The sequence below is a fragment of the Brachyistius frenatus genome, unplaced genomic scaffold (assembly GCF_029030835.1).
Source record: "Brachyistius frenatus isolate BFR_SWC_R1_liver_20210118 unplaced genomic scaffold, ASM2903083v1 Contig_5, whole genome shotgun sequence".
NCBI classification, from domain to species: domain Eukaryota; kingdom Metazoa; phylum Chordata; class Actinopteri; family Embiotocidae; genus Brachyistius; species Brachyistius frenatus.
In genome coordinates, this window is record NW_027210604.1 from 7,555,728 (window position 1) to 7,582,683 (window position 26,956).

General features: G+C 41.3%; 3 protein-coding genes and 1 non-coding gene across 5 annotated transcripts; 2 read left to right on the forward strand and 2 right to left on the reverse strand.

The window, feature by feature from the left end:
- hmgb1a (high mobility group box 1a) lies at nt 1-4,174 on the reverse strand. Its single transcript, XM_069720208.1, has 5 exons — nt 4,071-4,174; nt 1,522-1,682; nt 1,155-1,300; nt 810-984; nt 1-699 (listed from the first exon to the last, which is right to left on the reverse strand). Exons 2-5 carry the CDS (start codon nt 1,666-1,668, stop codon nt 550-552), a joined length of 618 nt encoding a protein of 205 aa, XP_069576309.1. The 5' UTR covers nt 1,669-1,682; nt 4,071-4,174; the 3' UTR covers nt 1-549.
- Nucleotides 3,447-26,852, forward strand: alox5ap (arachidonate 5-lipoxygenase-activating protein). Of its 2 annotated transcripts, XM_069720194.1 has the most exons (7): nt 3,447-3,464; nt 3,582-3,650; nt 22,819-22,932; nt 23,027-23,108; nt 25,007-25,077; nt 26,528-26,609; nt 26,690-26,852. In XM_069720194.1, the coding sequence occupies exons 3-7, from the start codon at nt 22,860-22,862 to the stop codon at nt 26,850-26,852; spliced, it is 471 nt and encodes a 156-aa protein (XP_069576295.1). In that variant the 5' UTR covers nt 3,447-3,464; nt 3,582-3,650; nt 22,819-22,859. The 2 variants fall into 2 exon arrangements, with proteins under 2 accessions (XP_069576295.1, XP_069576284.1); XM_069720183.1 differs by lacking the exons at nt 3,447-3,464; nt 3,582-3,650 and having other exon boundaries at nt 22,596-22,932.
- uspl1 (ubiquitin specific peptidase like 1) lies at nt 9,215-20,975 on the forward strand. The gene is made up of 8 exons (XM_069720119.1): nt 9,215-9,553; nt 9,845-9,967; nt 10,068-10,947; nt 11,406-11,516; nt 16,374-16,503; nt 17,266-17,391; nt 18,101-18,261; nt 18,846-20,975. The coding sequence occupies exons 1-8, from the start codon at nt 9,536-9,538 to the stop codon at nt 20,597-20,599; spliced, it is 3,303 nt and encodes a 1,100-aa protein (XP_069576220.1). The 5' UTR covers nt 9,215-9,535; the 3' UTR covers nt 20,600-20,975.
- Nucleotides 21,544-21,615, reverse strand: trnae-uuc (transfer RNA glutamic acid (anticodon UUC)). The gene has a single exon. It is a non-coding gene; the product is annotated as a tRNA-Glu (tRNA).
- Nucleotides 26,853-26,956: the final 104 nt, after the last annotated feature.

The window sequence follows — 26,956 nt, forward strand, 5'->3', positions numbered from 1 at the left end:
TTTATTAAAAAAAAGTTTATTGACATCAGAAGCAATTTAAATTTCAACAATAAACAAGGCGTTTTTTTTCTTATTTTTGCTATTACAGTGGTACATAAAGATCAGTAAAACAACTTTGATACGTCAATTTTTTTTGATAACATGTCATTTAAAATAAAAACACACACAGGTAAAGGGGGAAAAAAAAGGAGGAAGAAACACTCAGAACGTTTTTATGTGCTGTGCACCACTAGCTACGGTAAATACTGTAAGCCCACCCCTTTACACTGTACCAGGCAGGATAGTGGTCTAGGAACTACCACCGGAAAAATAAGACTGGCAGAAAGATACAGACACGATACTTGTGTAGTGTTAACTATACAAAAAGGAGAAAAAAAACTGTACAGCATAAAAACAACTGATATACACAGCCTTTTTCGTTGTTTGTCTTTTTTTTTTTTTTTTTTTTTACCCCTTGGATACTAATGTATTTTCTTTCAGTAAGTGAAGTGCGTACAAGGGGGTTAAATGCTTTATTAACAAGCAAATGACCACTATATATGTCGCCATCTACTCATCATCGTCGTCATCATCGTCGTCTTCCTCCTCGTCATCTTCGTCATCATCGTCGTCGTCATCGTCCTTTTTCTCTGCCTTGGCGGGGGCTTTCGCTGGTGCTGCGCTGCCGGTTTTGCCCTTATTGCGGTACGCAGCGATGTCCTGCGAAGGAGGAGAGAAAAGACTTTTAAGTCCCATTTGTGACTAAAGCTCCGTCAGTATTGTTTCTTCATGTCCAGCAGCACCGATGCAACAGATGACCATTTCTTTACCTTCTCATACTTCTCCTTCAGTTTGGCTGCCTTCTTCTCATAGGGCTGCTTGTCCTCAGAAGCAGTGCCGTTCCACATCTCACCCAGCCTCTTGGCAACATCTCCAATTGACAGACCAGGGCTCTCGCCTTTCACCTTGGGGCGGAACTCTGCGCAAAAGATGAAGAAAGCGGATCTGCGGAAAAGTCGAGAAAAAGATTTGTCAATTACACAACATTTTGTGCATTTACGACATGATTCATCTGGGCACGATTCAGAGTTGATGTGTTCTTTACAACAACAACAACAAAAAAGCCTTTTTTTCTCCCATCATAAAAGCATCAGGTGTTGGCCTGGAGTACTTACGGAGGTCTCTTGGGGGCATTAGGGTCCTTGAACTTCTTCTTCTTTCCTCCCCTGGCTGGAACATAGCTCATCATCTCCCTCTCGTAGCGTGCCTTGTCCTGCCTGGCCAGGTCCTCAAATTTGCCCTTCTCCTTGGCAGACATTGTCTGAAAGCAGGCAGGTAACTTGCTGATTGGACTGTCTGTTGCAAAACCCGCTGAACATGAGTACAAATTTGGAACAGTCTTGGATTATCCTACTTATTGCATAATGTGTACACCTGTTTAATCGCAATCAAGAGCTGCAAGCAACAACATCCTGTGTCTGAACTGACCTGATAGTTAGAACTAAATAAGACTAAGCTTAGACGACCATTGCTTTATCCTACCTTCCATCGCTCTGAACACTTCTTGGAGAACTCAGCAAAGTTAACCGAAGCCTCAGGGTGTTTCTTCTTGTGCTCCTCCCGACAGGTCTGGACAAAATATGCATAGGAGGACATCTTCCCCCTCGGCTTGCTCGGATCTTTCCCCATCCTGACGGCAGTATCTAAAAACAAATGTTTAAACTGTAGGTTACTTCTCTCTATTGGCCCCTCATACTGGTAGTAGGGTGGCAACTAATGATGATTGTCATTATCGATCAATCTGCTGGTTATTTTCTCAATTAAACCATTAGGGCTTTAAAATGGTGAAAATGTGCTTTCGAAAGGCCAAGGTACAGCTTTAAACTGTCTCGTTTTGTCATGCGTGAGTCCACAACCAAAAAAAAAATCTTTGTATTTAAAAACATTTAAAAAAAAAAAATACAAATATCCCCTTACTAAAGCAAGAAAAATATTCACATTTACAAGGCTGTAATATGATTTTATTTTAGAAAAAAAAAAAAATTAAATGATGAAATCAATAATCAAAATAGTTGGCTATTAATGTTCTGTCAATCGATTAATTGTTGCAGCACTGGCAGCAACTAGCTGCACTATTTAAATCCCCCCTCCCTCCCCGCTGTCAAACTGTACTAAGTTAGGACCCGTTGACACAGCCCACTGAAACCGCCCCGCACGGAGCTGATGCCATGAAAATCACTTTATTTATTTATTGATGCAATCTGTACGGTGGCCTTTCCGTAAAACTCAGTGATCCGCGGTCAGCTCCCCTTATAAAGGGTTTAAAATTGACTAAACACATCGCTTCGGATTCAAGAAGGAAATCACATTGCACAAACATCCATAAATATGTTTTCTTTGCAACCGCACACGCTCCGACAAACTTTCCAAGTTCAACTGCATCACATAAACATATAGCCCGCTGTGGGACTATCAATATATATATTTAAAAAAAAAAAAAAAAAGAAGATGTTTGTGTAAAAAAATATCTGTCGATATACATGAAAACCTACTTTGCAATTAAAAAAAATAGACCTTCTGAAAACCCTCAGCTTTATTTAATGTTGTCATCAAACACACACAAAAAGACACAAATGACAGAAAAAGACGTATTTATTGAAAATAAAACACTTAAAACTGTGATTCGATGCGATATAACACTCGTCTCTATTGCGTCTTCGTCTTCTCTTGTGGAAATAATTTCGCAAGACTTGAAAATATCTTTTTAAACTGTCATTTTTTTTTCACTGTATATTTCCCCATTACATGCTACTGTAACTCCCAAGTAAGCGGCGTCGACCGAAGTAGTAATGGCGCATAGGCTCTCGTTGTGGAAAAGGAGGTCAACAACGACGGCAATATTTCTTCTTCCATTTTGTGAGAATGCCTTCTTCATGAAAGAAAGTCCCCCTCAAATGTCTCCCCCCGCCTCTCAGTTTGCTTTGCAACACGACAAATATGCTCGGAAAGCCGGCGATCTTGGCAAAATATTTCCCCGATTGATTCCTATTGCACTAGCCGCCTTGTATAGTAATACACTGGGTCTGTGCTGTGTCTATGAGCGGGCTGTGCTACTGCCTTGGTTTCTATGAGCTCCTAATGGCCGCTCGTCTTCATCCACTAACATGGAGAATATGGCTCCTTCTCTTTGTGTCAGCGCACAGCCATTGCACATAGAGGGCAGAGCGACCGCGGCGACCGCCTCACTTCGAGCCCGAATTTAAACACTTTCCGACCGTGGGAAAAATCTCCACGGGGCGTCGTTCGAATCGCGAAAGATTGAACTTTCTTTTGCCGTCGTTACATGTCATAGTTGCGGGTTTGTTTTTCGAGAAAACACGGTTGGAAAAAGTTGAAGCGAACTGCGCCTTCTGTCACTGGCTGCCTCGCTGCCTTGTTTCCTATGCGAATACAGTCAGCCATTACAGTAAAGCGCAGATCGTGAGGTAATTTTTTCGTCGTCTTGTCGGCCGAACTGTGGCAAACAAACACGTGTCCGTGCACATTATGAAACGGGCTTTCTTTTTCTCGTGTTTTTATAAAATTTTAACGTTTGTCTCCAGATTTGCACGCTCTCCAGCCTCAACATGACAGGCTTCGCGATGCACTGCAATGCCAATGGCTAGCTAACGGTAAGTCTCCTACCATTGTCGCTGACGGGATTGTCCGCTAGACATTCCTGAATTTTTACGCCATAACTACAGTTCGTTTCGGCTCCATTTTGTAAAAACGACACCAGTGTAATATACAAAATTAATCGTATTTAACGAAATCGCCGGTTATCGTCGAATTTAGTCAAGGTTAATATTCATTTCTTCTTTTTTTTGCCGAGCGTCTGATCCACACTCCCCGGCAGAGTAATGTAACGCTACCTGCTTAGTGCCGGCTATTTTCTGTTGTTTTTTTTAAAGGTTTCCCCCGCAGTAAAATTCTTAACAAGCAGTTAAAATGCTTCACAATCAACCACGGCAAACAAATAAGTAAAATATTTATGAACGTTATAGTAATTTTCATCATCACGGACACTTAAAATGTTCGTGTGTGATACTTACCTAGTGACTATCGCTGGGTCTCAATGCTCTGCAATGGCTGTGTATGAGGCAGCACAGGCGATACGCAGTGTCTTCAGTCTTCAGCTCTCTAACATTACTCTCGGTGGGGCTCGCACGCCATTGGCCAGCGCCCAGTCTGGCGCTCTTCCGATTGGTCAGAGGCTTTTCATTGTCCTAATAGAAGACGAGATCCCATTGGTTGTCTTTTGTGAAACGTCACTGAAGTTTTCCGAGGCGCGTGTATACAAAAATATTTCTGTCCGAGCATGCTGGAGCTGGTAGTAGTGTAGTGTGTTTGCCATAGTATTGAATTCACTACGTTGAGCACAGTGTACAGTAGGCAAGTTAAATGAATGAGACAACGTGGAGCGCTTGTAGTCGGTGAACGAAGCAACTGTAAAACGTTATGCGGTTGTGTTGCATGGGTTGTCCCTCTCCATCCACCACCTCCGTTGTGCACTCTCCTCAATACGCGTGAGTTTATTTGCAAATTATGTCTTTGAAAATGTTTACAGAGACCACCGCGTACTTGCATGTAAATGACACAGCAAGCGATTGCTCATCCGATACGTGAAATATAAGCACTGGATATGCAATTTTACGCGATTTTGCCTCTTTGTAAGGATGGAAACACAATAACAATTCAATTAATGGCCTCCCTTTTGTTTACTGTATTAGCCATGATTTTCAGTTTGAGCTCATTATTGACAGTAAGTCACCACACCGACTATACCGGACGGTGTTTTCTTACTCTCTGACAAGTACACATAATTATCACTGTTTGAAGGCACTCATTGAGTGTTTTTGTCTATGTTTACTTATTCAAATTAAGATAAAAATGTAGTAACTGGTATTAAGTCACGGTGGATACATTTAATGGGTAAAAGGCCTCGAGATGGACCATTCATATGTTTCCTTGCAGTGTGTTATTTGCCTGATGTTTACAGGCTTCATATACATTAACTGATAGAGAGATAATAGTGTGCTCATCCCTAATTAAGGCAGACTTGAGGAGATCAAAGAGCGACTGTTAATTCTAGGACAAACTTAGTGAATAAAGCAGTTTATAGTTGGAAGGAGGACATTTGGCAGTAATTTCGGTCAAGAGAAAATGAGACGCATAAGGTTTTGCTTGTGGGCTTCGTGTTTTTATTCAGACTTTGCTGATTGCAGGTTCCAATATAACATGTCTGTATGACTGCCTCGCAGAGTAGCAGTGGGCTTTGTACTCCCAACCCCAGACACATTGTTTTGTCCAATTAAATTGTTAAAGCATTAAATTGCCATACACTTACTCAGGAAAAAGAGAAGAGTCAGGAGTCCATTCATTTTAATGCAGCCCACAGTATCCATATTATACAAATAGATCAGGACTAGGATACTTTTAAAGCATTATATTGATATATTTTAGTATTTAAATCTGCAAGTTGTTTTGGTTCAGAACACTTTAGAAACACATTCTCTTACTGGGTTTCATCCAGATTGCCATGGAGAATACATAATACAGCTTGTCACCTAAGGTTTTTGTGTTTTTTCACACTTTTCCCTTTAAAATGTATCTTTTGGAAATTCATTAACACCCTCAAACCCTATTTTGTTGTGCTGCTGTCATACAGCTGAATAATATCGGCCATTAGCTCAGTCAAGATGTGTCAAGAGGTCATTTAACTGTATTGACTGCATTTGTTTGTCTTGCTGTTGAAGATCCCGAGGGTTACATAAGCATGGAATTTTCTATGGACATTTGTGCTATTGAAAGAAAACCTAATGATGTTTGTTTACCCTGTGATTTTGCTCTATCGCCACCATCAGGCAAAGATTGGAATTTACTTATTTCCCATCAACTGTGTCTTTATGGTCTCTGGTGACTTGTAACTTATACAGACATAAAACATGCTGTGCACCATTTTTCATACTGTGATATCTGAGTATCACTGAGGGCTATAAATTATGTATTATATTACAAGACTGGTATTTAAGTATATGCTGTTGGAGTCACATTTACAGTAGGTAAAGGTGACAATTGTATGACCCTGTGACCTGACCTCTAGCGCCACCATCAGGAAAAAAATGTCATACAAGTGTCCTTGAATCTTTTTAATCTTGAATCTTTGCATATCCTGTTAAAATGTTATGGACTATGATTTCAAGCTGAGATGACTTGCTTATTTTGTTCCAAGTGGAGGTAAGGCCAAAATGTATTATGACTTTAAAGGCTTGTCTGTGTGTTTAAATATGGTGGTGGGGGTTGGGTTGCTAAAATAAAGAAATTGTCCACAGCCTGTTATGATGTGCAAATAGTCATATGCCCACTGTAGATAATCTTGTAATCCCCTGTGTTTAAAAATGATTAATTATTTACATGTTGTGATTAAATCAAATAAATAGTCTTCCTCTTAGCAGCTAATGTAGAAACAAAGAAAAATGGCTGACAGAGTTTATTCTTATCCTTGAATTAAGAATGGGAAGGGTGAACTGATTTCAAATGCCAATCACAACCCAGACTCAGGCCACATGTCTGCCTCTGATGCTGACTGTCTGTGCCTCATTTTGCATCAGGACATGCCACAGTAGAAAGCTATAGCCTGCTCATGAGGTTGGGAGGCGGCCAGTTTATGCATTCTAATGAGCGCTCCCTGGGAAAAATATGCAAATTCATTTTGTCATCAAGAGGAAAATAGAGGACAGGAGAGCAGCAGATACAGGATGGGCTTAAGGGAGGAGGGCACATGCAAGGGGCGGGATTGGGTGGATGGACGTGTGTGTGTGCAAATCTTTGGATGTGTGTGTGTGTGTGTGTGTGTGTGTGTGTGTGTGTGTGTGTGTGTGTGTGTGTGTGTGTGTGTGTGTGTGTGTGTGTGTGTGTGTGTGTGTGTGTGTGTGTGTGTGTGTGTGTGTGTGTGGGTGGGTGGGGGGAGTGGCGGCAGCAAGAGCAGGAGGTGTGAAAGCTGTGTGAGGGCTGTATAAGAACCAAAGTGAGGGTCATATGTAAGCCAAACCCTATCCCACCCACAACCAACCAACTAACCCACAGTCTGCCTACAGAAGCAAATAGTCATAATAAAAGGGCATCCTTATTTACAAAATCAGTTAACTAAAGTACAAAGTGGATATAGGAGAAATGAGAAAGGCTATCTCACTTGTCAAGTCTGTCAGTCTGTTGTTTTAGTTTCACATAAACGTGTCTGTTTGTTTTTGTTTTAGTTTTCTTCACAAATATGAAAGGTTGTTTGATCTCCCATTATGTACCAGTTATTTATTTAGCACTGACAAAACCAGTTTAAAAGCACCTCAGGGAGGGGGGGGGGGGCCTTGTAATGTGAGGTAAATTATAGCCTATTTTAATTATAATACTACTATAATATACTATTCTACTATTAACAACAATAATAATTGCAAAAATGTAATTTATATTGAAATTTGGAAATGTAATTGAGTCTGTTTTATTTCTAACTGCTCATTTCACTTTTAGAAATATGGTATGCAAGGTTTATATTTTCCTATAAATAAAAAAAAAAGAGGCCACAAGATATAAAAAAAAAAGACAGTAACTGCTCAGACCTATTGCAGTTAATTAATAATCTAATATTAAAGAACAGCGTAATTAAATGCGGCTAATCTTTTTAAATACGTCAGTGTTCATCTGCTCGCACCGGTTAGCTCTGGTTTGATGGGCTGTGCCGTGTAACCTGCAGTGCCCACATGAACAATGAGCACCAGGCTGCTGCAGTTCACTTAAACCACCAACTGGGGGCCAGCGGAACTAATCTGTCAGGAGAGGGTGGTGGTGCGGGGGGGGACGACAAAAACCGCTGCACAACTGGAGCGGAAAAATAACGTTTCGAACACGAATTCACAAAAGGATGCACATGGACTTACAACTCAAGCAGCGGGGATTTACACTGAAATACAGCTCGGTGCGGATGGATTTCGACCACAATCATAGTGGGATTACACGCGATTTAACGTTGGCTTCGGTACGTATCTTTTCATCCACGAATGCTGAACATAAGACTTGGTAGGACTTCAATTATTGCCCGGCCTGAGGCTAATAGTTAGCATGCTAGCCACCGTGTGCACGCTTTCAGTCAGTGTTTGTTGGTGGAGTTTACATAAACTGTTTGACTGGTTTCAAAGTAGGTCATCATAATGTTAATGGAGTATTTGCTAGTTCATGAGACTAGTTTTACAAGATGAGTTGAAGTTGTAACAGTTGGATTTACTTTTTTTGGGGGGGGGGGGGCAGTCAGTATTTATCAGCTTTAAATTCCCCCCTTCGCTATAAGCTCCAGTGTTTTACATTATGTACAGCTAACCTTTACACAAAACGTTTCATTTTGTATGAGAGACTTTTTTTTCCCCCTGTTCTTTTGCCATAGCTTTAATGTGGCAGAGTGAAGCTGTGCTGGAGATCCCACGTGTGAGCCTGAGAATAAATGTTTTCCAGGTAGTTTGTTCTGGCTTATTTTGTAGGGAAATAGCCTATTTCCTGTAGTATTATAAATAAAAAAAAAAAAAACAATTAAAAAAAACCCCGGTTATGTTAAAAAGATGTGCCTAATCCTTGAAGTCTTCGCACTTTAAGATTTAAGTTAATTTAGTCATATATCACACGTTTAACCACTGTCCATCATGTTTGGGAATTTTCCCCCAAAAAATCTGATTGAGAACAGTGTTATAAATACAATAAATTAGACAACGGCACTGTTGCTGATTCAGTCTGTTCAATCCTGGAAAACGAAGGCACATTATTAAGCGTATATGCACATATTTTTGCAACATTGCTTGTAATGTAACCACATATGTTAAATGGTATGATAGTTACCGTGTTAACAATGCAGAAAAGATCTTGGGTGAAATTTTTCGAAGTGCATTTTCATCTGCCTTCATAACTTTGTAACATATCCTGTGCGGTGCTGTATTTTTTTTTTTGTTCCCTCTCAGCTCCTGTGAGGTGTGGCAGTGACATGGTAATATGTTTTAAATGGCACCAGACAGCCGTGGACCCCGGGAGCAGCAGCTGTTTGCCAATGACTGGTGAAGACACTGGTTTGGGGGCTTTGGCCTCACCGCTGGTGGGGTATTTGGGAAAAGTCAGTAGAGCTCCTGCTTTCCTCGCATTGTTGTCACTTGCGCAAAGCTGAATTACATTTGAAAAAACACTGTGACTGGGCAGTACCAATCCAAATTAAAGAAATTGGAAACAAAACACAAATGGAAATCTTTGGTAGTAAAAGGCGAAAGTATCTTGGTATCCTTGAATGGTGAAAAGTCAAAGATCATTTGATGCATATTTTTACATCAGAAACTGTGTACTGCATATAACGTGTTTTTCTTACAAGTGTTTATCTGCGGAATCTGCCTCATTAACACTGCCACTCAGTGAAATCCAGGGTTGCAGTTAATAGAGTCAAACAACATACCTCTGTCAACTTACCTTTTACGCCGTTATTACTCTTACTTGTATGGTCCACATCTGCAAGGTAAATCAAGTAAAACACCTTCCTTGTTTGTCAATGTATGTGTACAGTATTTAAATACGATTTAAGATATATAAATAAATTTAAAATATATATATATACTGCGCACAGCAGTGGAGAGATGAAGAGTTGATGGTTGTAGTTGGAAAGAAAATGTGTATGATTGTCAAAAATTTGATATGTTCTGTACAGCTTTCCGTTGTCTTTTTAAATTGTCCAATGTCACGGGTTTATATGTCCAGTAGTAGTTTCTGTTGAGGTTTATGGCCTTTACTAAAGCAATGTTTTTTTTAGGTTCAGGGAAGAGCTGCCTCTCTGGAGAATTGTCCATGGTGCACGTCGAAGGGTCTTACCAATGCTCTGCGCTCTTACCGAATCAACCTCCAGGAGTCAATCACCCTCTGCACAAACCCAGAGGTAAGTCCCAGCACTGCTGTCACACACACACACACAGTCATGTTTCATGTCTTTTATTGCTGGCTGCTATGTTAACTTGCTCTAATCCATTCCTTCATAGTGCCTTTTCCCTCTGGTCACCCGGCCTTTGGAGGATGTTTTGGCTAGCTTGGATCCTGTGGAGCTCACTGTTGGGAACAAAAGAAAAAGTGCTTCAGCTCAGGAAAAGGAAGAGTCGATCAAACCTCCACTGAAACGTCTGCGGTCAAGCGAATGTGACGATCGTGGGCCACTGAGTGACACTGACACACATGTCAGCCCAGTAGCGTGTGGTGATGTAGGCTCTGTCAGAAATGGCCATCAGGCTGCAGGACCCAGGGCAGATGGCGAAAAAGTAAATGGGTACCACAGGGATGACTCAGTTACTGAGACAACAGGATGGGAATCGCTACCAAAAAAGGATGTTGGTCCAGAGAAGGATCCAGACAGTGTTGCTTACGCAGATGGTTTTGCTCCTCCTTTGTGCTCGACCTCAGTCGGACACTCATCAGAAGGTGTGTCAACCGCTGATGGGGATGAACCTGCACTTTCTCCTCACTGGGGTGCTCTTGGTATATCGGAGAAGAGTTCTCCTGAGGTGCTGAACACATGCAGCAGTCTGTGCTCCAATCAGTCAGCTCTTCCGTCGACTCGGCACAATGAGCAGACACGGAGGACAGAACAGAAATCCCCAGCTGCAGACAAAACCACATGTAAAGACACAGCAGGCGTTAAGTCCTTAACGGACTCGGAAGAGCTCGTATCTGTTCCCAACCAGCTCCTCTGGAGGAACGGTGACAACCTGTGTTGGCTGGATTCGCTGCTCGTTGCTTTGGTGAACTGTAGGAGCTTAAAAAAGTGCAAACCCAAAAATAAGCCCCGGCGGTCATCTGTGTGGCAACTAATGAAAGGATATGAAGACATTTGTGCTGCTATCCAAGTCCACCAACAGACAGGCAGAGGTAAGACAAAAAGATCTAAAGTATAAATGTAACTGAATTATAATTTAAGCGTTTCAGTTATTTCTTTTTTACTATTGCAGCTAACATCAGTAGCAAAGTAATAATCTTTGCTTCTCTTTTTTATTTTTTATGACAACTATCAAATCTTAACCTATTAATGCTACTTGATGAGCTGAGTCGTCTATATTTTCTCACTTTCTGCGCCTCGAGTGGTAAATAGCCATTCAGATGTGACCTCATTATATAATAGAGGTTAATGGAATGCATTTTGTGCTGTTAAGCTTACTAATATGTGAAAAACACAACAGCCCCATGTCTTCATTGTAATGCGCTGTTGGCAGATGTCTGATATTTGGATACATCTAAACCTCTGTGCATGAAACTAGAACATTGCTGAAGGGGTTGATTGAGTAAACATGGTTTTGGTTGTGTTTTTACTGAAATATTTTTCTGACTAGATGGCATCGTGAGGGTGCCAAATCATGTGCTGCAAAAGGCCAACGTAGACCTGCAGAGTCTCAGGATGTCAGTCTTCAAACTACTGCAGCCCAAACTGCACTGCAAACTTGGTGAGTTCAGGTGTAGATGTTTTACATTCATCGAACCTGCAATGACTCCCCGCATGTGTTCAGTGTTCTTACCGGAGCTGAGGGAAGTCTCAAGAGGGCAAGTTCAAGCCAAGTCCAAAGTCATAGAGGGGCATGGCTTGCAATTCAAACAGCAGGTTGTTCACATCCATTAAGGCTCACAGAAATTACAGCAGCTGGGGTCAAAATCAGACCAAGTAGGTTTTAACTGAAGCGGAGTATTATTGTCCAGTTGCAAGTGTGAATGAGAGCAGAGTCAGATAGTTCAATGAGAACGTTCAAGATGAACGTGCAACTGTGATGAATTTCTGTCTCTTTGGAAGATTATAATGTTTTTGTACATTGCTGCTCCTGGTTAGATCTGCACACATACAGTGAAGGAAATAATGATTTGATCTCTTGCCGATTTTGTAAGTTTGACCACTGACAAAGAAATGAACGGTCTATAATTGTAAAGGTAGGTTTATTTTAACAGTTAGAGACAGAATATATATAATAAATTTTAAAAAATCACATCATATAAAAGTTATAAATTGATTTGCGTTTGATTGTGTGAAATAAGCATGTGATCATCTGCCAACCAGCAAGAATTTTGGCTCCCACAGACCGGTTAGATTAGTCCTCTCGCTTTAAGGAAGTACTCGATCTCAACTCGTTACCTGTATAAAAGAGCCTGTCTCAACTTATTACCTGTATAAAAGAGCCTGTCCACAGAATCAATCAATCAGATTCCAACCTCTCCAACATGGGCAGACCAAAGAGCTGTCTAAGGACATCAGGGACAAAATTGTAGACCTGCACAAGGCTGGAATGGGCTACAAGGCCATCAGCAAGCAGCTCGGTGAGAAGGAGACAACCGTTGGTGCGATTATTCGGAAATGGAAGAAACACAAAATGACCATCAATCGCTCTCGGCCTGGGGCTCCACGCAAGATCTGGCCTCGTGGGTTATCGATGATCATGAGAAAGGTGAGGGATCAGCCCAGAAATACACCGGCGGAACTTGTTAATGATCTCAAGACAGCCGGGACCACAGTCACCAAGAAAACCATCGGTAACGCACTACGCCGTAATGGATTAAAATCCTGCAGCGCCCACAAGGCCCCCCTGCTCAAGAAGGAACATGTACAGACCTGTCTGAAGTTTGCCAACGAACACCTGAATTATTCAGAGAAGGCTTGGGAGAAGATGATGTGGTTGAGCTCTTTGGCATCAACTCGACTCGCTGTGTTTGGAGAGAGAGAAATGCTGACTATAAACCCGAGAACACCGTCAAGCATGGAGGTGGAAACATTATGCTTTGGGGGTGTTTCTCTGCTAAGGGGACAGGACGACTTCACCTCATCGAGGGGAGGATGGACGGGGCCACGTACCGTGAAATCTTGGGCAACAACCTCCTTCCCTCAGCCAGGACACTGAAAATGGGTGGTGGACGGGCCTTCCAGCACGACAACGGCCCAAAACATACAGCCAAGGCAACAAAGCAGCGGCTCAAGAAGAAGCACATTAAGGTCACGGAGTGGCCTAGCCAGTCTCCGGACCTTAATGCCATAGAAAATCTGTGGAAGGAGCTGAAGCTTTGAGTTGCCAAGCGACAGCCTCGAAACTTTAAGGATTTGGAGAGGATATGCAAAAAGGAGTGGACCAAAATCCCTCCCGAGATGTGCGCAAACCTGGAGACCAACTGCACGAAACGTCTGACCTCTGTGCTTGACAACAACGGTTTCTCCACCAAGTACTGAGTCCTGTTTTGCTACAGGATCAAATACTTATTTCACACAATCGAATGCAAATCACTTTATAACTTTTATATGATGTCATTTTCTTTCTTTCTTTTTTTCTTTTTTTTAAAAAATATTCTGGCTCTCTATCCTACCATTACAATTATAGACCGTTCATTTCTTTGTCAGTGGGCAAACTTACAAAATTGGCAAGGGATCAAATAATTATTTCCTTCACTGTATCTGCAAGGTCACATTAAAACCAGGATCAGTGCAGATCCTTAAGGCAACAGTTCAGCCAGAGTCTTAATTATAAGGCAGCCCAGTGCATGAGGCATCGTATTTACACACATAAAAGATAAAGATAGCGCGAAGTCAAGCTTAACCAGCAGCTCTCATCAGTATAACTGAACTTAAATGTAAGGTTTTATCGTAGTTCAGTTGACTCACTTTGTTTAATATAATAATTATTGAACACATTTTACATTGTGTTCACTACCAGCTTGGTTAACTTAGAATTAGAAGGCAAATTTCTTTGATATTGAAACACCCCTCTAATTTCCATATTTTTACGTTGTGATGTGATGCACTTTCTGTGATGATAACAGCAGTGAATGCACAAAACTGATCAGATGACCAGAACCTATGTTTAAAATAGGTAAAAATACTGATCAACAGAAGATTATAAAATAACATCAGATTCTGACTTTGATTATTTGTTATTAACTTCATGAATATATAAAGCGTTGAAAGGCCAATAGAAGTAATTTGTAGACATGTAGTACTATATTCAACTTAACTAAGAAGGTTCAAGTTCAGTTTTGATAGATTGCGCTTACAGTTATGAAACACTGTTTCCTGTCTGTGTTTATCGAGGCATGAAGGGTAACACACCAAGACAGCAATGTTTCAGTAATCCAGAGATCTTTTCTGGTTAGGTGGCATAGATTTATTTTTATTTTTTTCTTCATTAGACTAAATGGACAAAATGAAGCACAATATACTCTTATATATAATCTTAGATATTAAACAAAATTGTAAAGGATCTCTTTCAATAACGTGAAGCAGGATTTGGCACATAAACAAATGGTTTGCATTTCAGTGTCGCTTTGTTGCTGCAGAGGAAAACAAGGAAATTATTGGATCTGAAAAGGAGACATTATTGAGCTACTTGTTTATGATTCTAGATTCATTAATTGTACAACCATGGGATTTAGTTTTTTTCTTTAATTCAGCTGCAGTTACAGCTGTGTAATCATGGAGCAATTGCACTTTGCTTCAAACCTTTGAAGGCCAACCTGTCCAGGATTCAGTCTCATCCAAGGTCAACCTGAAAAACTACATTCAATAGAGAATAAATAATATAAGGGGAAAAATTGGGTCACCTAATCAAGTTCAACGCTTTTGTGCCTTCACGTCCAATGCCAGGTTCAATTTTCAGCCATTCAAAGCCTTAAATAAGTTGAGTGATACCAGATGAGTCTTGGACTTGTTGTAAAACCTCATTTTTGAGACTCGATTCCCACGTTTAAGTTCTACAGCTGTGGCTCTTACTAATTCACACCAGTGGATGTGACCAAATCTAAGTGCTGGGATCAGGAGATGACGCTTTTGCTCAGGAATTATTTCTAAATCGTAGAGAAATGGATATGTGCCATCAGTAAGGTTTATCAATCGTGTGCACTTGGAGGAGGTTCTCTTTTTTTGGAAGAGTTTGTTTGTTTGTCAGCAGGATGAAAGAAAAACTACTGGCCTGACTTTCATGAAACTTGGTGGAAGGGTATCACGTGGACCAAGGAAGCTCATTCATTTCTGGAGTATATCCAAATCACGGAGCGGATAACCCCCCCCCAAAAAAGTCACTCTTAATAACATTGCTAAATGGGGTTTTTGGCCTGCTTAATGCCATCTATCCAGCAGTAAATTCAATAGTGACCAAATATAGGCCAGTCTAGAAATATGATGACTCGATATCTCACTCCACATTGACCGGTACCAGTAATCCTCTGGGATTACAGTCATTACACAGCCTTTGTCATAGTTGTTACAGTTGTAAGATCACCACAGTTGTTGCATATCATAGAAGAGTGAACATTTGGCCTTGGCAGAAGTCTGCGCTCTCCGTGTGCCTTTCTACTTCGTGTATTTATGATGTCAAAGGCAAGGGGGGGGTGGGGGGGGGAAATCTGATTTCAGTTGTCGAGCTCTTCTTGGTGGTTGTTGTTTTTTTTGCCTTCTGAATTTAGTGCTGGTTCTGCACACGTTATAATACACTGATTAAACAAGCATAAAGGTCCACTGAGGTTAATTTTAATATATGGATACAAAGAAATTAATAAAACAGTAAAATATGTCTTTGGACTGTATTTCTGAGTGCACCAGCACTGATAGGAAGCCACTGTTGGATCAGGAACAATATGCAAATTGTGCCAAGCTACTGTGAGCAAGGGAGAGATGTCTGAGCAAATGCTTTTCAAACTCCCAGCTCCCAGGGCCCCTCAAGCCTTCTGTTTTTGAATATTAATTTTTGTTTTTTGCCAACCGATTAGTGACAAAAAGAAGTGTATAAAGGAGTAGTTTGTCTCGTTCTATCTGTAAAATGTTAACACGTAGCTTATACCCAGTGGGAAAGGTTCCACATAAGATCTTTCAACAACTACAGCTTGAAAGTTCCTTGGAATCATTTTAATTGTTCTGCTGTGATGTCTACCGTTTAATTATCTTTTAGACATCTAACCTGCATTACAAAAAGAGAAACCGAGTCATGATTACCTGTTTTGAATCCAAGGCAAATCTTTGATCTTTCAAAGCATCTATCATCACCTGATAATATGACAAAGTGGCGCGTCCAGACATGCAAACCATGAATTTTACTGGCTCCATTGCAGTCGAATCTTTGTTATATAAAACGTATCGTAAACACGTACTGGGGATTATGAGGAAGAAAACAACGTAGACGGCATTTAGATATTGGCAACAAGGCGCACTAATCATTTTCAACACCCGTGTGATTTCCAGAATGTAGCCCCATGTTTCATCCATACATTATTCTTCAAAATAAGCAGTAAACAGGGAGCCTGTAACAATGCTGTAACCTCTGCGTGTTTGTGCCTCTCAGGCCAGAGGGAAACTCCGGTGTTCGCTATGCCACTTCTGCTCAGGATGGACTCCTGGGTGGAGCGGCTCTTCCAGTCGACCTTTCACTGGGACTTCAAGTGCAGTGAATGCAAAACTGCTAGGAAAGAAAGGTATGTGATTGCATTTCAAAAACACAATAAAAGTCAGATTTCTCAGTTTGGTCCGAACCAAAACAGAAGGTGTCTTTCACACCTTCTGTTTTGCCTCGGATTTTTTTTTTTTTTTTTTTGGTCCCCCAAGTTTGGTCTGACCAAATGCGGTGGTTTCAAACTGAACTATGGTTCGGCTTGTTTGCCGTGTGAAAACTATTTCTGGATGATGCAGACTTTTGGGCTAATTACAGGAAAGATAACAGGAAGTTAAGGCAGGGGATAATCACCCATTAAACAACAGAAAAAGAACAATGAGCACACGAGGAGAAAATTTAACTGGAATTTGGTTCAACAAAGAAATTAAAACTGCATAAACAATGTCTACAACAGACGGCTATAACACCATAATAATAATAATAATAATATAGTGGCAACAAAATAAAGCTGCAGGTTCATTTTTCTTCATTCAAATGGAAAAGGCTACCGGCTGACTTTACAGCACGCCAACGTCAGACGCATGCCGTCTGCAAACCAGTCTTTTAGATTCCTTGAAAGTGCTTGAAAAATGTTTGAACCTTATAACAAACCTCACTGTGAGCTCTGTGGATCTTTTGTTATAACAAATATTTAAAAAAATGAAATAATAGAAGAAACTGGCGGCCGAGAACTAACATTCATTGTTTACATGTGAACTCATTATTTTTTTTCTTCATCCCGTGGAAAACATCTTGACTTTTGCAGAAGTCTGAATCTTTAAACATATCTCGTGTTCTTTTTCAGGGTTCGAAATACTCTCCCCACCTTCACTAATGCTGTGCCTGACTGGCACCCGCTTCATGCCGTTCACTCGGCCCCGTGCAATGTGTGCAGCAGGACCGATCAAGAGAGGGCAATGATGCTGGAGAAGTAAGAATCAAACATCGCGTTGGAACATTCGCCTGCTCGTCGCGTTGAAAACAAACAGGATTTTTTTTTTGTGTGTGTGAAATCAGACCCTCATGTAAAAAGTAACATAAAAGAATTGTTCGGTCGGGGTTAAAGAATTGGGGGCGATGTGTCAACAAAGACTGTTGTCTTTAATAGAATATACTATTAGCTGTTAAATAATCAAGTATTTTATAGGAGCAAAGTGGCTTTCTGACAGCCTGCAGATTCTCCGTAGCAAAGTCACATTTACAAGTCGAGCACGAAACCAAAAGACTTCTGTACGGGACATGATAAAGAAACGAGCGCCTGCGCAGCTACTCGGTACTAATTGTTTACATGCAGGTGCTGAGTTCTCAGTCTTTAAGTGTCTCTCGGTGGTTATTTGCATGAATAAATTCCCAAAAATGAATTGTTACTCAGCACTTGTTTTTATTAGTCTTTAGAATTTATTTCCCCCCAAATTAAACAATACAAATCTCGTAAAGGAACGGATGTTATAATAACACATCTTTACATTAGCAGAACAACAAAAAGTTTGGCTAGAAATACACATTACATTTATGCCTGCAAAACCAATGCCGTAGGTTTATAGAAACTGCTTTTTGTCATATTTAGAAAACGGTGTACCTTGACTTTTTCCTCTATTTAACCAGATGTTTGCGTGATGTTTTTTTTTTTTTTTGTGCAGAGTTCCTCCGGTGTTTGTGCTGCACTTTGTGGAGGGGCTTCCTGACAATGATGTCAGTATTTATGCCTTCAACTTCAAGGAACAACGCTACTCAATCAGCACCGTCATACAGTATAATCACCAAGTTAAGCATTTTGTCACCTGGATTTGTAAAGCTGATGGTAAGTTTTATAAAACTCATTCAATTATGTTTTTTTTTTTTTTTAATTTACCTTATTAATTGAGGAAAAAAAAAAAAAAAAGCAGATAAATGAATTTGCTCGAAATGGCCATGACATTTCCTTCTTGTCTTTTACGCTGTAATTTACACTTGGTGTGAAACCACAAATTCTTTTGCTCAAAGTTGAGTCACATGAAGGTTGAAGCTTAATTCCTCTACGTCGTGGTGGGCCAACAGCACATCCTGCTGGACAGTTCATGTATTGTAAAACCAGGGGAAAGGCCAACCATGCAGGGCTGGTTTCACTGGCGCTTAACGAGAAATGTACCTTTGGCGCGTCAGATAGGACTTTAAAAAGATTACCCAATGTACTTTATTATTTTATAAGTCTACATTATGTATTTACATTATGCATCTACTGTCTTGGCAAATGCGCTCCTTTTTAAAAGATCTTCAGTAAGGCATTTTCTTCTCTTAATATTGTTACTGTTGTTGTGCATTTGTCGAGTGAAATCATGAGGAGATATTTTTAATGCGTGAAAATTGATGTGCCGTTGTAACCCGAGTATTGTCCGTTATCAACAGGATCATGGCTGGAATGCGATGATTTAAAACCGCAAGGGTGTCGGACCCATCAGAAGCTGCAGGTCCCCGCTCAGGAGATGCACGTCGTCTTCTGGGAGGTGGAGGAGGACAGGGAGCCCCGTGGCTGTTCTCCCTCCAGCACGTCCACCGAGCATCCCCCGTCTGGACACGAGAGGATCGCCCGTCCAAGTGACAAAGACTCGAGAGCAGATGATCCAGACGAGACTCTCCTTGCACCTCACAATGAGACGGCCGTCGTCTGTGCACCCTCCGTGTCCGACAGCAGCATCACGGACACAGCCGGCGTCGATGCATCGATAGGGGCCGCAACGCTGCTCGACACCTTCGAGGGTCTTTCCCGCGATGACATCATCACCCTCACGCTGGTGGAGCTGAACGCAGACACGGAAAAGCTGCCTTCAAATGAGCACCGCCGGAATCAGGATTTGAGTGTCCCCGGTGGGAATGGCGCACCCGACTCCACTCCGGACAGCTCCACCACCACTGCAGCAGGTAGCGAAACGTGTCACGGCCCCGACGCCGGGCCGCCCACCGACTCCAACCCATCTGACGCTGAAACGGAGGACGACGACTTGTCCAGCGATCCGACGTTTGTGCCCGGAGCCAGAAATGGACAGAGGAGAGGAGCTGGCCGAGGCAAAACTGTCAGCCATCAAAGAAATAAAAAGGCAGCCGTGTCTAAAGCAGCTCCACAAATCTCACCGTCGGCACCCTCCCAAGTAACCGGTGACAAAGCTGTGGGTCCTGCTGCTCGGGATACCGCACCGCCCGTTGGAATTCCACAGCAAGCATCCCCCGCGTCTTCTACGGATGTCTCGCCTCTGTCCACGGGTCGGAAAAGTCCCACAAAACTGTCGATACTAGATCAGGACGCTCGCTGGTCCTACCTGCTCAGCAGATACCCGCCGAGCCAGGTCCAGAAGTCCAAACCCCCCCCCCACAAACCCACACAGGTGAAGCCCACACTTCCTATTCACTCGATCCCCAACGTCGTCAAAAGACAGCAGATTCCGGCAGGACTCCACCCCAAACCACATCTCAGGACGGAGGAGAGCACGGGCCTCCCGCTGAAGGCTGCGGAAATGTACGGGGCCTTCGGCGCAAAGAGCTCCAAGACCCAGAGTCCGCTGCCATCCAAATCTGAACCGTTTCCATCCGACATCTCGAACTGCCGAGCAAACACTACAGCGATGCCTGGTCGGTCACTTCCTGTGCCCGGAGTGAAGGGCCTCACCCAGATCTCCTCTCCAAAGAAACACGGCAGCCTGTCCTCGAAGGTTCCCCCAGGCCTAAGCAGCACTGACGCCCTCAGAATCAAGCTGATAAAGAAACTGAAAGCAAAGAAGAAGAAACTCGCCAAGCTAAACGAGCTGCTGGGTCACCAGGGCGGAGCCGGCCTCCGACCGGACAGCACCCACCTGGACTCCCCCACCGCCGTCACCTCCAGCAGCTCCATCTGCGACGACTTCCTCTCGGACCTGCTCTCGCCAACAACGACAGCCAGCAACCTCTCACCAGCCAGCAACCTCTCACCGGACAGCACCGACTTCCTGGAGATGCTCGCCAACGGGCACGAAGGAGCCGAGCGGGCGGAAGGTGCCGCCGGTGCCGTGGCGGAGACGAACGGGCACAGCGCTGAAAACTTCCTGGAGGAGTTTCTCTCGCAGGCGGAGGCTCAGAGAGCGACTGACATGCAGACCGAGGCACTCAATGCACTGGAACTTTTCATCTAGGCTGCCGGTGTTGAATGTCGACTGCAACCTGCAAACACGCGACGGGAATGTTATGTAAAGTTCTTTTCTTTTTTTTTCTTTTTTTTCCAATCTGCACCTCATCTGTTTACAGATTTAAAGTAGTGACATCTGCTCTATTTATGTTGTTATCACAAGGGTTTAAAGGATGTTTGTATGCGCATGAGCAACGTTGGAGCTGGTGTGTTGAATCACGGAGGAAATTTGTGAACAATGTCTTGAAATTGTTTGGTACTTTGTTGTACATGTATACTGTGCGCCACTGGGTTGAATGAAGCAACTGTGTTTACAGTCAAAAACTGTTTGTTCTGTTGTTTTGAAAAATTACTTGAAAGTACTTTTTTTTTTTTTTTTTTAATTTATTATTATTTTTTTTTTTTTAGGGCCATCCAATAAATACTTAGGATGACTCTCGTATGTCTTGTTCGATATGTCAGAAGTATTATGAAATGAAACGCTGTTTTACCACAATAATGTTTACCCCAACTAGTTTCAAATACTGCAAGATTTGGTAATACTAAAAATTGAATGGCAAGCCAACATGATGTCTCCCATTTGGACCTTTTAAACATTTTGGCACTTGAATTATTTTTAGTAATATTTTGATGCCAGCGATGTTGTTTTAATATGTTGGTGCAGGTTGGCGCGAGCAATTGGAGAGAGCACAGTTTTCTTTTAGCTGGAAATGATCTCACTCTTCTTTCATGGCTTTAAATTAAAATGAGCATAGTTACATACAGAATAAATATACCCAACTGCTTTCATAGGAAAAAAATTACCTGTTCAATACAACGGCGATGCGACACCTGGAGGCTCTTATGTGGAAATAGAAACCGGTGTGGTTTAGTCAAATTAGTTTCTTATTTATAAACATGGAGTAAACTGCCATTTACCGTAACAATGATGAATAAAGGGATAAAAGAGTGTTCCCATACCGGGAGTCGAACCCGGGCCGCCTGGGTGAAAACCAGGAATCCTAACCGCTAGACCATATGGGAAATGCATTTTCTTGTTGGTTATTAAATCGACTAATACCATACTATACGGTGTGACAGGCTCCTTAATCTACTGGAAAATCCCATTTTATTAATAGCTCCACCTTCATTATGTTTTGAGTCTTGCTAGTTGTGCTGACAACAATACTGCTTTTGAACTAGCTCGTAAATTAGCTTCAGTTGGCTACATCTCCATTGTAAATGTGTCAAAATAATTATAATCGACACTTACAGAGCCCCAGAGTTTTAACCTAATCAATTAATTGGATATAGTTATGTATTTAGAATAATAGATGGATCTAGAAAGGGATTGCAAAATACATTTTTTTGGGGTCTTTATGCCTTTAGGCCGGTTAATCAATATAATATCTTTACGCAATTTATCAAGTTAACGATTGATAACTGAAAACTTTGCAGAAAACGTTGGCTTTACCGTGATGAATTCATTTAATAGAAGATTCAGAAAGAACAAAAAAAAGGAGAGGAAGATGCATTACCATTGAAAAGCACATGCAGGTGCTGTTTGACTGTAGGTAGGCCAAGTAAGAGTAAACCTGTCATTGAGGCAGCTTGTGAAACCTTCAGAGTAACTGAGCACATTTACACAAATACTTCTACACTCTACACATTTACCGTCCATACTTGTACTTTTACCCAAGTACAATGACAAATGCTGGACTTTTACTACCAATGCAATATTTTATAGTGATGTAATATTGATTTTAGCTAAATGCTTCCGTATTTTCACCACTGCAGCAGATGGAAAAGCACAGGTGTAATCAATACCATGACTGAGCCACTGAATGATAACACCTGGGTTTTCCCAAAGTCACAGTGTCTGCTATAAAAACTATTAACAGACTTCCAATGCATTGGTACTTATCATTTGCCAGAAATAGCTTGATAAATAACAGATGGCGGATGAATGCCAACATACAACATAACAGTGATGTAATTCAAATTTGCATGAAGCTGTGCCTGTGAACGTGTTGTGGTGAGTCTCCACAAAGAGGAAGTATCAGGCAACTTGTTTGCATCCCTCTGTATTAAGCCAGAGCATCATTTACATAAAGAGGAAGCCGCAACCTGCTGTGTGCATGGGATGGGGAGTACGTGATGTCATCAACGGAGAAGTCAGGTCTATGATCTGCAACCGACTGCAAATACGTACTTTTGGATGTGAAAGAGAATCTTTGTCTCCCTCAGCCTCAGCATCCACCTGCTCCTACAGCTCACTCACCGGGATCATGGACTCCACTAAGGTGGTGGAAAACATCTACTTGTTGGTCATCGTCACCCTCATCAGCGTACTTCAGAACGGTGAGAAAAAGAAGCAAGCAAGTTTTTCTTCATCTCTAAATCAATATGTTAAAAATGATGATATGAATAATTCAATTGTTGTCTGTGTTTGAAGCATTCTTTGCTCAAAAGGTAGAGAGGGGATGCAAGAGTGCTAATACCGACACGGCTGGTTTTGAGCGAGTGTCCTGTGCCAAGTAAGTGTCCTTTCTTCCTCTCTCATTTCTCTGTAAATATAACGAGATATCTGCAGTGAAACAATGGAGGACTGTTTAATTTCTGTTTCCAGTAAACTTTCCCTTTTCTTGTATATCCCAACAAATATTACTTCTATTGAGAGGCAGCCCTCATTTGCCTGGACACTCCCAGATAGGGGAAAAAGCTGGTGCAGAGCTCATTTGAATGCTTGCTGGGAAAGTAACAATAGCCATTAGGAAAACCTGTATCCGTCCAACTTCTTAGTCAGTTGACAGTCACATTCAATGATCGTGTTAAAAGAGGGGAAAATCTATTCATACAGTGTATTTGCAGTCTGTGGCCTGCTGATATTTTAAATTGGCATTTTGCCCTGTTTTAATAGTTTGCCAAAATAAGAATATAACTACCCGATATAACGATTCTTCACTTCCACTGGCACAAATTATTAGTGCTGGAACAAGTATTTCATGGATTCACGAATTTACAACTATTTCATGAAGTGATTTCTTCCAAAGACGCCTGACATTTGTTTGTTACAGCTTATTAGATGTAAGGATTCGCTGTTTTTTTAAATGAATGTGTTTGGGTTTTCGACTGCTAATCTGGAAATCTGAGCAAGTCACTTCAGGCTTTTGGAAATCTTAAACTCAAAAATCAAATCTTTTTCAAACTGCTCAGGCTTAAGTCCAGCCTCCCCGTTAGTCCACAGCAACAATGAACTTCTTGTTTTTAAAACGAAATATCCAAGCAACATCCTGTCTTGTATATAATCTAAGAATTTCAAAAGATTACAAATGGGAAATTCTTAACTGTGATGCAAACATTTGGTGACAGTTCAGTGTCATATGTGTGTTGCCTTCAGAGAACAATTTGAGTCAGTATAGGGACTTGAATGAAGTTCGGACAGTTTTGGACCAGAAATCTTATAAACCAGTGGTTCAGTGTTTTCTCGGTTAAATGTTTGGTCAATGAAATGTTAAAAAGGAGATGACAAACATATGTCGCAAATTCTTAGAGAGCCAAGTGATACCTGAACTTTGATGAGGGTTCATATGACAAAGAAAAGCAGAAAGCTTCATGTTTGAAAAGGTAGAAATATAAACATTTGGTATATGTGCTTGAGAAATAAATGAAACTGTTTACTGATTATCAAAAATAGTTGTTGATTAATCGCCTTATGTTGCAACTCTATTCATGACCTCTTTACAAAAGTTACGGACCGCTCCTTTTTTTTAATGTCTATTTCTCTGATATGCGCAGTCGCATAAAAGAAGAAAAACAAAAGCCTCAACAAAGGTTCTGGATGTAGTGTTGACAGTAGCGGTGCGCAATTCAACCATAAAGTGATTTGTCTTTCTTGGGCTGTTTCAAGTTTTTAAACATTTCATCAGGGAGAAGTGATGAGGTAAAAGGTATAATTTAGTAAGTACGTTTATTAGAAAAAGACAGAACAAATAAGTTTGAGTGACTTTTGGTTTCCTTTCTTATTCCTTTAACCAGCTATTTAAAATATGTTTTTTTCTTTGAATGACTATCCTGACATGTGAGCCTGAAAAAGGTTTGAGGGAGGCTTTGTGCAACATGCTGTACTGATTATTGCAATTTATTGCAACAGCCAGTGTGTGCTGACACACAGAGTGGGCTCACTTTTTCCTAGCTCTCCGTTTCAACTGTGCTCCTCAAACACCCAAAAAAAGACACACTGGGTTTCATAGCTCATGCACTGTTGTGTATTTCCATAGGATATTTTTTTCCCCACTGTCACTTCTTCTGCTCTGCCGTTTCAAACCATTTCCTTATGGGTATCCGAGGACATGCTCACTGCAACTGATCTGCGATGGCTTCGTTGCAGATGACTTCCTAGAGATGTGCTAATTGCTTTTCTTGTTTCTACCAGTCGAAACTGCATGGATGCCTACCCTACCTTCCTGGCAGTCATGTGGTGTGCTGGTCTGTGCCTCAATCAAGGTAATTATTAATCGGTTTAAAGGAGACGTGCCCAATTTCACCCTGGAAACGGCACACACCCTTAAACTCAAACCGGATCACGGGTAGACATTCAAAGGGAGTTTCTCTCTCTCTCTCTCTCTCTCTCTCTCTCTCGCTAAATGCGTTTTTGAGAAGCAGCAAATCCAACTTAGGAAAATAACATTTTACAATTATATAACCGAAAGTGTTTGGACACCTGAACATGACACGAGCAACCATTGCAGATATATTGCCGCAACATCCTCCTCTCCTTGGTGTTGAAACGGCCCTCTCAAACGATTGCTGTTGCAGGTCCAACATGGCGGGAGAAGCAACAAAATGTCTCAAGAGATTCATGTTCAAATTCACTGAATTGTACGTTATCTGCAACTTTAAACCTCTCTCGACCAAAACACTTTCAATCAAATTCAAATTACCCGGGTTAGTTTGCTGTAAGTGGCAGAATAATGGATATTTAACTTGCGTATTTCCATGCAAAAACATATGGACATGTACCCTAAAACATATACATACACCCCCACTCATAGTCAGAAATATCTGAGGAATGGCCCCTTCTATACACTACAGTGTATCAATAGCTGTACTTTAACTTACCAGCTAACTAAAGACTTCTCTACATTTAAAGAAACTGTAGCGGTCACTGCCCGAGAGCTTTACGAGTAACTGTATTAAAACATTAAAATGGCAAATAAAACACCTAAATAAACTATAGCGAGACTATGACAGTTCAGTGTCTTGAGTGGGAATTTATTACACAGCCAGTGCATACGCCCGGAGTCAGTGGCCAAGGATTGTTAGCCCCCCCCCCCCCTCGATCAGGACATCAACACCGTTCAAATCTTGATTTAAAAATGTAAAGACATTTATTTCCTTTTGTTTTGTCTTCAACAGCTAAAATGTTTCAAGTATTTGTTTGATGTTGTGCATCAAGAATTCGTGCATTTATTTTGACTAAATTTCATATCAATGTCTATTGGAATGAAATGAAGTGATGCCATTTTATATCCAAAAGGTAAAAAGGTCAGCTTCACTGTGACATCAAAATGAACTGAACAAAAAACAACAACCTTTTCCAGCCATTATTCAATGTCATAACTCGGGAACAGAAGGGGACATTGTGACCATATTTAACACTTAGTTAGTTACTGATTTGGTAACATTAATCTCGGGTGTCCACTCAAACCGCGCTGATTGTATCTTCTATGCTGTCGGGTTGACCATGCGTGCAAAGCTTCTTTGCGATCTCCAACATCTATATTTGAATTATTGCCTATTGGCCAAAAAAAAATGTGTGTTGTCAGAGCCAGCTTCATTGGCCGAGTTCTTTTAAAGTTTTCACTACATATGTTATACGAGTCTGGACAGACATGGCAGTGAACTGCAACTGCCAGCCAGTAATTCTAGTTCTCGCTCCGTCATTTGTTTGAAGCTCCGGCTGCCTTCGCTGGGATCATCTACCTTCTTGTCAGGCAGAAGTACTTTATCGGATACTTGGGTCAAACCTCTCAAAGGTAAATTACAGCAAGGAATACATGTTTTCCATGGGTTTTCTTGTGCCGCATCGCCCAACTAATTTCTCATTTCTGCGCAGCACTCCAGGCTACCTGTTTGGAAAACGCATCATCTCCTTCCTGTTCCTGATGTGCGTTGTGGGCATCTTCAACTACCTGCTGGCATATTACTATAGCGAAGACTACAAAGAATACGTACAAATCATCACTAAAGCTTCGTCTGCTCTTCTCCTCATTCCTTAGTTCCCCACTTTTATCGTTGAACTCACGAGAGTTGCTGCATTAAAACGCTGTATTCTTCTCTCTTTTTTTTTTTTTTTTTTTGTAAAAGCATTTTATTGAGTTTG